Genomic DNA, 11,762 nt, shown 5'->3' on the forward strand with positions numbered 1-11,762 from the left:
CGCAGCTCCTGGGAAAACAGTAGTCTGCTCTGAGAGATTTAAGAGTAGACCAGATGGGAGCATTCTGTGCCTGAAGATTTGGGCCTGGGGCATGGCCACATGCTCTTCCCAGGGGCTTTTCACAGGGTGGGAAAGTGCCCCACAAACCCTCCCCCCACACGCATACTCCACCTGCCCCAAGCACTTAAGGTGTAAGCAAGCACAGACGAAGGAAAGGGAGTTATGTTAAGAAAACACATTCTGTGCTTGGGACCCTTTTGTCCTTAATCTTGTGGGAAGTTCTAGCATCTCAGAAAGATGAAGGTGAGTATGGGCCCTTACAGGCATAGTTGCCTGTATCTGTTAATGGGACAGGCTCCATGACTCATCGTGGGGATGCGGAGTACCATGTGCGTTTTATTGTGCCATTAAAGTAATAGTAATATAGTTTTTCAACCTCGCTTTCCTCAAGGAAAGCAGAAAGAATTCGTTTGAGAAAAAAAAAAAATGTGTATTTCTTCTGGCAGTTTGTGTGTGTTTGATTCATGGTAGTAGTGTCTTAAGTGACATCTTTTTTTTTCTTGAGAAATATTGATTTTATTGAGCTCTACATTTTTCTCTGTTCCCCTCCCTTCCTCTGCCCTCCCCTTCAGCCCTCTCCCATAGCTCTCCATGCTCCCAGTTTACTCAGGAGATCTTGTCTTTTTCTATTTCACATATAGATTAGAGCCATGTATGTCTCTCTTAGGGTCCTCGTTGTTGTCTAGGTTCTCTGGGATTGTGTTTTGTGGGCTGGTTTTCTTTGCTTTATGTTTAAAAACCACTTATGAGTGAGTACATGTGATAATTGTCTTTCTGGTTCTGGGTTACTGTTTTCTAGCTCCATCCATTTGCCTGCAAAATTCAAGATATCTTTTTTGGGGGGGGTTGGTTTTTTTTGGGGGGGGGTCGAGACAGGGTTTCTCTGTAGCTTTGGAACCTGTCCTGGAACTAGCTCTGTAGACCAGGCTGGTCTCGAACTCACGGAGATCCGCCTGCCTCTGCCTCCCGAGTGCTGGGATTAAAGGCGTGCGCCACCACTGCCCGGCGACATCGTTATTTTTTTCTGGTGTGTAGTACTCCATTGTGTAAATGTGCCACATTTTTCCTTATCCATTCTTTGGTTGGAGGGCATTTAGGTTGTTACCAGATTCTGGCTGTGACAAACAATGCTGCTATGTTGAGCTATGCTATAGTTCAGCACATGTCCTTGTGGCACGATTGAGCATCCTTTGGATATATACCCAAGAGTGTTATTGTTGGGTCTTGAGGAAGGTTGTTTCCTAATTTTCTGAGAAATCACCACACTGATATCCAAAGGGACTGTACCAGCTTGCACTCCCACCAGCAATGCAGAAGTGTTCCCTTTTCCCCCACAACCTCTCCAGCATAAGTTGTCATCAGTGTTTTTGATCTTGGCCATTCTTACAGGAATCTCAGAGTTGTTTTGATTTGCCTTTCTCTGATGGCTAAGGATATTGAGCATTTCCTTAAGTGTCTTTCAGCCATTTTAGATTCCTCTGTTGAGAGTTTTCTGAGCACCAGGACTAAGAATGTTTTCTCTCTGTGTTTAGGCCCTTGTTGTGAAGTCAGGGGAGCTGTGTCCCTCCCTGCCCTGTTCTCCCTATTGCTAGAGGAGGTTGCTATTTCCATCCCTCTGTACTATTTGAGAAAAATAGTCTACATGTTTGAAAAGTCTAGATATTTGAACTTTTTGAGGCCAGACAGTTTTTCTCAGTAGAATAAATATTATTGGATAGAATAGACTTGTGAAGGAAATCTCTTTTGAATTTGAATATTGCTGGCTTCCAGTTGGTGACAGTATTTCTACCCTGTACCCACAAGCTTAGTTTATAGTTTAGGGAGAAATTATACTTTATCTAGGAGTTGAAGTAACATCAACAAATATATATATATATATGATCAATCAATCATCAGGTGTCATAGAACGCTCAGAAATCGAGACAGAAGGTCAGAGCTGGGCTTCAGCAGTCTGTGCATAGGCCTTGGAGTCCGACCTATCTGGACTTAAGTTCTGTCTGTGCCACGCAGCCCCCAGGGAGGCCGATGTTGAGTATCTCCCAACCTCTGTCAATAACATGGATGTTCGGGTGTTAGCAGCATTCATGGCACCACCTGAGGAGCTCATCCTGCCTGGACCCCCCTTGTCTTATCCAGTTCGTTCCCCCACCATGGCACTTTGGGCACCAGGAGGTAAAATCAGCTGTCCATTAGCTACCGAGCTGTCTCTAAATCTTTTACTTTTAAGATTGCAGCTGACTCCTAGTCATACTCCTTCACAAACTGTGAGTTCTTATTTATTCCTCCCCAGAATCGTGCAGGGAATGTTTGCTTAACAGACGTAGTGTTTACTGTGAGTAGAGCACTTGTTTGATTGGTTTTTATTTTTATTCTTTTCTGTTTCTGGTACTAGAGAGCAAACCCGGTACTATATGCTGTTCAGCCAAGCAAGTGCTCTGCCACTCAGCCAGAGAGCCTCAACCTCCCGATAATTTTTTTAAAACTACTTCTTTACTTCCTTTATTTTTTTGCAATTGTAGTAGAATTACATCATTTCCCTTTCCTGCCTCCAAACTCTCCCATATACCCTTCTTTGCTCTCTTTATTCATGGCCTCTTTTTCCATGAATTGTTACATACATAAATGTGTACACACTATTCCTAAATACATAAATGTACTCTGTTCAGTCTGTATAATGTTCCTTGTATATCTGTCTTCAGGGCTGACCATTGGTATTGGTATTGATGCGCCCTTCCCTGGGGAAGGCTCTCTCTCCTGTTCTCAGCGTTCCGTAGTTATCTCTAGTCTTTGTACAGGGCTGAGGCCTTAGGGGCCTCCCCGTGCTCTTCCACTTTACCGTGTCTGTTCTTCTCGTCCAGCTCATGCTTAGGCAGCCGTGTCGGTGAGACTCTATGGGTGTAGCTTCTGACATTTCTAGAAGATAGAATCTCCTTTGGCTCTTAAAATCTTTACGCTCCCAACCCCCCTCTAAAACGTTTCCCAAGCGTTAGATACTAGAATTTTAGTCATATCTATCAGCTGGGACTGGATTCCACAACTCTGCACTTTGATTCGTCATGGTTTTCTGTAATGGTCTCCATCTGCTGCAAAGAGAAATTCCCTTGATGTGTGAGGACTATACTTATCTCTGAGTATAGGACAAATATTTAGGATGTAGTTAGGAATTAATGCTGGTTTAGAAAAGTGGTGGTTATCAGTGCTCCTCCAAGACCCACAACTTCATTAGCCCTGGATAGTTGAGTGGGTTTCCAGGACCAGGCATGGTTTCTCTTGTGTTAGACAGAAAGATGTCCTTTTACATCTTTTAACTCATGTAGTTTTCAGCCTAACCCTGTGTGAGTTGACAAGGAAGGTGCCGTTGTGAGCATCGTCTTAGATGATAAGACATGTCACTTGCTGAGGTCACACCGAAAGCAAGTGGGGTTCTGACTGGGACAGTTCTATTGGGGTGCTGCTTCTCTTCCCACTGTTAGCTCATGTAAGCTGGGATCCCGTCCACTGTCTCTAGCTTCTGCCACACCTTAGACCATGCCCCTTTAAACTGTAATAATGACTTCTTTCCTTTAGGTATGGGAGTGCTGAGGTGCAAAAGCCTTTTTAAACCTCAGCTGCTCAGGGCTTCTTGCGCATGTGGCTAAGCACACCTGTGTGACAGTCTCCTGATTATTGGCTTTGCTGCCTGCTGGGAGCCCCTGCAACGTCCTGTCATACTTCTTTTTTTTTTTTTTTTTGGTTTTTCGAGACAGGGTTTCTCTGTGGTTTTGGAGCCTGTCCTGGAACTAGCTCTTGTAGACCAGGCTGGTCTCGAACTCACAAAGATCCGCCTGCCTCTGCCTCCCGAGTGCTGGGATTAAAGGCGTGCGCCACCACCGCCCGGCTTTTGTCATACTTCTTAAATCTCAATGTGTTTGCATTACAGTAAAATAAAATGGCACCTGCTTGTGCAGAGTGCTTGGCTAAACTCAGCCTGGGTTCCTGTGTGCCAGCAGTGCAGCCAGCCTGGTTCTGTTTCCTGTTGCCTCTAACCGAGTTTAATAACGTCATTTGCTGAGTAGAGCTTAAATGTTGTTGGCATCATACACACCACTGATCGCAAAAGCTTCCGTGTACTGACTGCAGGGGACCATGGGAAGCAGTCTTTCCTCCTCTCAGATCTTGTCCCTCAGGCTCAGGGAGAACCCTTACACCTAACATGTCGCTGAAGCTAACTCTAACCCCCATCCAGGTTCGAGAAACCTGCTGGATTGGTGAAGCAGGAGGCAGGATTTAGCGAGTGGCCAACCTTTCGCTGCTCCCTCTCCTTGTGCTTCCCAGGGCACTTGGAGGGGCTGTGTCTGAACCTGTCCGGTCCTGCTTGTTGGGATTCTCTGGGCAGGTGGTCCTTACCTGTTGACAGTGGCAGTGGGAACAATCAACCTTTGGAAATCTACAGAGACAATTATCTCTGTTTCCAGAATTCTCTGAAACCTGCTTGTCAGATAGACTGGAGTCTTTCATAGAAAAGTCTTGTTTGTTTTGACACTGAATCACTTAGTTCTGGGGGAAAAAAATAACACTGCAAGACATAGATCCAGTTGTCAAGTGAAGAATTAAGATTCTTCATTTAAAAGTTGTATAAAACTACAGTTGCCCGGATTGGCTGACCTATAAGAAAAGCTGCTCCTTGCTCTAAGGTCAGTTTTCCCTTTATTAAGGAAGCTGTTTGGATTTAATACCATCCCTGGTTATTTTTCAACTTCAATTTTGCTTTTGAATACCCCAGCTACAGAAGCTGTGGGGAGGAGGCTGGAGATGAGAGAAGGCCATTCTTATACATACCTCAATTCCATCTGGTATAGCCTTCCTCAGACAGCTTCAACAGTTGGCAGAAGACCATGTAGAAAGCCCAAACAGCCTTTGCTTTTCTCAACTGTTCCAGAAGCTACAAATCCCTCAGGGCTGCACACACACAGGCCCACACACTCAGTTCTGCATCCCGCCCACCCTCCAAGACACCAAACAAGCTGAAGTCCTCAGGAGTTCTGCTAGCTTGTGAGGGTGTCTGGTTTTTTGAGCACAGTTGAATGATTCAGAGTGAAGTAGCTGGGAGAGACCCAGAGGGATGCTTGCCTCAGGCCCGTGTTGGTATGCCACAGCAGTGAGGGACAAGTTTTCCCTTGGCGTGCAAAAGAGGAGGGAGGGCCTGTTGTTTTCCGTACTGTTGCCAGCTGGAAGTTTGGCCACAGATGGGGCTTATTTATCTGTGGGGGTCATGTCTTTGTCTTCTTTTTCCTCTAAGAGAGGAAGGTGGTGCGATGGATAGAGAAAGGGGATGGAAAAAGAAAAAAAAGAAAATGTTTCCCATGGTCAGTAAGACCAGAAAGCCAGCAGGGGGAGAACTGACTTCCTTTAATGACCAAGAATGTTGAAGTCATTTCTCAGTTACTCCTACCTAACTCTTCAGTTCTCTTTGGTACTTCGTTATTCAGTCCCTTCAGTAGCACAGAGAGCGTCATGTATGCACCGTAGATGACGTGTGCAGGGGTCCGCACAGTTGTGACAATAACAAGTAGTTCGTAAGCAGGGAACACTGAAGTCCACATGGAGGGAAAAATCACACAGATGGGTGTTACTGCTGAGAAAGGCTCCGTGGAAGAGTTAACAGTGGGCTTGGATTATGAAGATGAAGCCTGTGTTTTTTGATGAAGGGACAGCAAAGTAGATTTTCCCTGAGCTCTGGTTCTACCAGGTAGCTTAGTGATTGGTTCCTTTCTTGTGACATGCCAGGTAGCTCAGATGGGGTGAGTTGTTCAGCCACCTCTAGTCTCTTGGTATCTTTCCCCTGCTGTGATGGGATCAGAAGCGGGGAGGCTCATTACCACAGCAGGCTTTATCCTTACTTTCATACATAATTGACGAGGACTAAGACCCAGGATCAGTACATTTTTTTTAAATCTCATAAATTTGTATTTATTTAAACAGCCATATCTTAGTATAATTTACATGGCCATACAGTCTACCCATTTACAGTGTACAGTTTAACAGTTTTTAGTATGCTCATAGAGTTGAATAACCACAGTCTAATTTTAGAACATTTTTATCACCCGGAAAGAAACCCTGTACACAGTTGTGGTCTCTGCCCACTCTTCCAGCTCTCTGCCTCAGTAATGGAGGTTTGTTGTTGTTGTTGTTGTTTTGCTTTCTCAAGGCAGTGTTTTTCTGTTTAGCCCTTGCTGTCCTGGATCTCTGTAGACCAGAGTGGCCTCAAACTCATATAGATCCGCCTACCGCTGCCTCCCAAGTTTTGGAATTAAAGACATGTACCACTAAACCCTGCAGAAATAAGGTTTTTATTTTGATCATTTCATAGAAAACAAGTCATATAATGTGTGTGTGGTACTTAGTGACCACCTTTGACTTAGCATGGTTTTCAAATCTTGTCCATGTTGTAGCATCTATGTAACATAGCACTTTATTTAGAAAGCTGGGTAACATCCCATTGAATTTGACACATTTATTCTCTCATCAGTGGGTGGCCATTGGGTTGTTCCTGCTTCGGCTCTTATGAACAGTGCTGTTACAGATGTTTGTGTGTGCGGCTGTTCACTCTCTCAGGCTTGTGTCTAGGTGGTGGGTCATACCTAACTCCTGCTTCACTTTGAGGGGCAGTGGTCTTTACATTGCTCTCAGAGCCCATGAAGTAGTTTGTTCCCGCTCCACCACGCTTGTGACCGTGTGGCTTTCTTAGTGCTGCCGTCCAGCTGAGCATGAGGTGGTTTCTTCTAGCGGTTTGCCTTTTCATTTCCCGAATGGCAGGAGATCCAGGTTCCCGCTCCACCACGCTTGTGACCGTGTGGCTTTCTTAGTGCTGCCGTCCAGCTGAGCATGAGGTGGTTTCTTCTAGCGGTTTGCCTTTTCATTTCCCGAATGGCAGGAGATTCAGGGCCTCGTTTCACGTGCTTGCTGCTTACTTTTCTTTAAGGGGATTCTACTTGGATCTTTTGCCTGTTGTTTTAATTGCTTTCCTCAATTGTAGTGATTCTTTATCTTTTCTCTTACTGCTGTGATTTTGGTGTTTCTGGCAGCGGTTGTTAAACTGCTCAGTATCTAACAGTAATAAGGTTTACCCTATGGTTTCAGCTCTTACCGAGGCCTTTGAAGTGCTTGAGTTCATTTTTGTGTGTGATGGTAGGAAGAGGTAGGCACAATTCTTTGCTTGTGAATAATCAGTGATTCCCATATCATTTATGTAATTTTTTCCTGATCAAGCTGTTAACTTGGCCTTAAATTTGAGGGCTTGTTTCTTGACCCTCGGTTCTGTTCCACTGATGTGCACATCCAGAATCAGTATTTTTTAAGTTCCTTGGACAATCCATGTGCACTTAGAACTGTGTGGCTGCTAGGGAGGTTGGCTGGGTCAGGAAGCAGCACCCCACAGTCAGCGTCTCGCTTTATTGCAGACGAACAGATGTTCATCTTAGCGGTGTTTCTTCAGCTTGCTTGATGAGACCCAGCAGGGATGCTTGGAGTAGTAGATTCCTGGCCCTTTGCTCTGACAGCACAGAGTAAAGGAAGGAGGAGAGCATGCGTTTGCGTGTGCTGTGAGTCTAGGTTTTTCCAGGAGGACACTTCCTCCAACTCCAAGGAACCTCTTATGTATTTGGTGAATGTTCCAGGTGAGCCAGGTCATACTGAGCTTATCAGGGCTGCTGTTTGAGATCCTGCAGCCCACCTGAAAAACTGCTGCCTCAGGTCCCCTTGACAGGCACACTGTTCTTTTTCTTAAAGGAATGGTAAGAAAGAGCCTCATGAATCTTTGACAGTGTTCACTGTGAGCTCCTCCCTGGTGCCTTCTTTTCCATTTGTCTCCTGCTAACTGTGCACAAATGCAGCTGTTCCCTCTGCTAGGCGAGGGCTCTTCCACAAGCCACATCCGCAGCCTCCCTTCTCCTCTGTTGCTTTATTTAAAGTTCTGTAACTGTTGTTAAAACTGAACTTACTTATCTAGTGTATGCCAGCAGATGGAAACTGTCACGGGGAAGCATTTCTTTGTTCACCCTTTCATTTGACTGCAGGAGCCCCAGTACCAGTGCCCGTAGCTAATAGAGACACTCAGGGAATATCATTGAGACAGTGGAAGGCAGTTCTGGAATTCAGTCTCAGAAATAGTCTCTGTTCATCTTTTTTACCCTATGAAGCTGTGACTCATGGAGGTAAATGTTGTACGGACCACTCAAAGTTACCTCCATATTTATGTCCCCTCTAACAAGCGTGTGGAACCAAGCGGCTGGGTGTCTGCACTAACCTTTAGCCTCTGTTTCCAGCCAACTTAACCTTGCTGGGTCATGTGTCTCTGCAGGCTGCTCTATTCCTCTTGGGAAGCTGGCAGCCTTTGAATATTATTTAAGCAGTTTTGATTAGATATTTTTAGTTTCAGTCTTCTTATTCTCAAAAATTAAAATCTTGGCTTTTAAGAGGGCAGAGTTTCTTTTAAAATGAATGTTTTCATTATTTTCTTTTAGGATAGAATTTTTGCGGCACTTGAAGAGCTTTTTCCAGGTTATGTTTAAAATTGAAACAAAGCCGTGCGGTGAAGAACTCAAGGGTGGGGACAAAGTGCTGATGACCTGCGTTGGTATTGGCTTCTCTAACCTCAGCAAGACTCTCAAGTGACTCTGTTGCATCATAAGGCTCCGTTGTATATGGACGAAGCAGAAACTGCGAAGGACCAAAGGGACAAGTCCAGATGTGTCCATCCTGGACAGGACAGCCTCGTAACACTGAGGGCTGAATTACTAATTTACCACTGAAAATACTGATGTGCAGAAAAGACGTCTCTACCATGTGACCTCCAGCTGCTTCTCCAGTGACAGTGGCATTCCTTAGAGGTCCATGCTGTGAGCCTCCCAACTCACCTGGAGGAGGGGCCCTCAGGAAGCAGTCATGCTGCCAGAACACCCCTGTGTCTTTGGACTGTGGTTTTGTGCAGGGTTAATGCTGCAGTGAGTGTGGAAACCCTCTGTTGATCATGACAAACCCTGAGGATGCCGGGGGCTGAGGCATTTGTTTATCTCTTGTCTTGTGAACAAGTTGTGTGGGCACATGTTGAACGTCAACTGGTATACTGTGTTTGCAAGGTTGGGATGGGGGAGAACAGTTATGGGTGTCTTTAGAGGTTTTCTGTATCCCGGGTATGGCATAAATTTTGTTTTTATTCTTCTAATATCACTAGAGTGTAAATTATTTCTATAAGAAAACTCAAAAGGATTTTTTATTTGATGTTTATAATGCAAAAACTTTAGATCTGGTTTAAAGCCATCACAAGCAGGGTCTGGGATTTTCCTACTTTAAGCTAATATTCCTGTTTCATGGAAGCCAGCAGAGTCCTAGCTATCAAAGTCCTGGGTCAGAGACAGAACTTTATAGCATAACAGGCAGCATAAATATATTTCAACTGAAGTTTCCTACTGCCAAATCCTGCTGTAGAAGGAGAGGGGCTTGGGCAGGTGTGTGTGCAGTAAAATTTGCATCACAAGCAAGGAACACTTATGCTGAGGACTCTTCTTTTTCTTAGCAAGTCTGTTTTTTATTCCATTGAAAAGACTTTCAACCCTCAAGACTGCTTACTGCACAGTTTTGAGAAGGGACTTAGGCAGAGACCGATGAGAATGTGCAGGGGTCCCAGGACCATGGCAGATCCCCGCCCCCGCCCCCGCCCCCCCATCAGTAGATTCTGTATGTGACGTGTACACAGTATGGGACCAGTGGCGTTTTCCCTGTTGGGACAGGCTTCGGAAGTCAGGGCAGCCTTGGCCTCGCTCTTCTTTCTCAGGACCCTTTCCTTTTCATTGAAAGGGCAGTGTCCTTTGCTGCTGACTGAAGGCGCAGAGCTGGAGATGTGACCTTGAGGAACACCACCAGGACATTCTGGGCGAGGCCCTGAGCTCAGAGTTTTCAATGTTATAGTCATGTTCTGTTGGTGCATAAAGGTTTACAACAATACTCACCCTCCCAGAGTTGGTAGGTCAGCAGTGTGGCAGGTGTGGCTAGCATCCCTACAGGACATCTCACAAGGTGGTTGTCAGGGTGTCAGCCTCTTGGGCTCTCATTTGAAGGCTCTGGGATAAGTGCAGATTTCAGGGTGTGGGACTGACGTCCATTTCTCCTCTGGCTGCTGCCAACACCTCGAACCTGTGAGCTCTGCCAGCATTCCCTTTCTCTTGACCCCTCGTCTTCGAGCCTGCAAGGCTGTGTCAAATCCTTGACATTTAAGCTGCATCTGACTTCCTCTCGGGACACCAGCAGGAGAGAATGTTAGCTTGAAACAGTATGTGGTCCAGCAGCCCCACCTGGGCACCCCTCCTGTCTATAGTTAGACAGTCATGACACTCTGAATTAGTGTTTGGTCATCTTAGAATCGCGTCTACCGTATATTTTGAGACCACTGTTTTAAATCAGACCTGCTCAAACAGAACAAAGTAGCCATGTTGCTTTGAACCTGCCGGGTTTTCTCCGATGGGGACCTCCTGTTTTTTTCATATTGCTTTGGAAATAGTACTGTTGCTCAGTATCAGGGAGCCGGTAGGAGCCCAAGCAGATTGTTGCAAGCAGCAGGGAGGACATGTCTGTCTGTCTGTAAACACTGGAGTGTCTGGAGAGTTCCAGCCCTCTGCGACAGCTACTTCTGGAATTGGAACATCTGGGAGCAGGGGTGAATATGATACTGAAAAGAATGGTCTCCCCCATCCCCCAGTTTGAATATAATACTGAAAAGAATGGTCTCCCCCACCCCCCAGTTTGGACAGGATCTTAGTAAATAGTCCAGACTTGCAGTGCCTCAGCTTCCAGAATACGATGATCACAAGGCTGCATCCCCACAAATACAGGGTTTATTTAAACAGCCATTCTTGGTCCTTTTTCAGTTTCTCAAAGCAGCGCCCTTCTATAGGCAGGAGTCATCTGCCGGCTGCTGTCTGGAGCCGTTCGGCTCTTGCTGTCCACTCTGGTCTTGGTCTAGCTCTACTCACCAGGAGTTGTTTTGGAAGTGCTTAGTTCTGGGTTTGAATTCTGTCTGGGCAGATGGGAATTTGGCTGTCTTGGCCTGTCGTGTTTGGTTTCTATTGCTGTGATAAAACACCGTGACCAAAGGCACCTTGGGGAGGAAAGGGCTTTTGTTAGTCATAAAGTCAGGGCAGGAACTCAGGCAGGAACCTGGAGGCAGACACGGAAGACCATGGGGAGCGCTGCTTACTGGCTCTGCTCAGCCTCCTTTCTTACAGGACTCCCAACTACCTTGCCCATGGGTGGCCCCACTCACAGTGAACTGGACCCTCCTATGTGAGTCCTTAGTCTAGAAAGTGCCCCCACAGACTTGCCCGCAGGCCAGTCAATCCAAGAGATTTTCTTACTCAGAGTTTGCTCTTCTTAGATTATCCTGGCCTTGGTTAAGGTGACACAAAGCTATGCAACGAGTTTATCTTTTGAGATTATAGGCCACTCTTAAGTACAGAAGGTCACTGAGAAAGGGAGAGAGAAAGGGACTCTGAAGTTTTGGTGACGTAGTAGGAATGACTTACCGGCTGAGAAAGTGTAGTAATAGGAGCAGCGGGCTGCTTCCTGCCACCCGGCTAGCTTGCCCCAAAATAATTACATGGAAACTGTATTCTTTTAAACACCGCTTGGCCCATTAGTTCCAACCTTTTCTCGGCTAACTCTCACACCTG

The 11,762-nt window shown here is 45.8% G+C and overlaps 1 protein-coding gene across 1 annotated transcript in view; it reads left to right on the forward strand.

Annotated features, from left to right (window-relative positions):
- The window catches only part of Rcl1 (RNA terminal phosphate cyclase like 1), a 46,697-nt gene extending 36,860 nt beyond the window's left edge, over positions 1-9,837 (forward strand). Inside the window, exon 9 of the mRNA XM_005352112.2 lies at positions 8,562-9,837. Within this exon, the coding sequence (XP_005352169.1) occupies positions 8,562-8,712 (151 nt within the window). The 3' untranslated portion in view covers positions 8,713-9,837. The remainder of the gene's footprint in view (positions 1-8,561) is intronic.
- Positions 9,838-11,762: the final 1,925 nt, after the last annotated feature.

This window comes from Microtus ochrogaster, chromosome 8, assembly GCF_000317375.1.
Source record: "Microtus ochrogaster isolate Prairie Vole_2 chromosome 8, MicOch1.0, whole genome shotgun sequence".
Lineage (NCBI taxonomy): Eukaryota > Metazoa > Chordata > Mammalia > Rodentia > Cricetidae > Microtus > Microtus ochrogaster.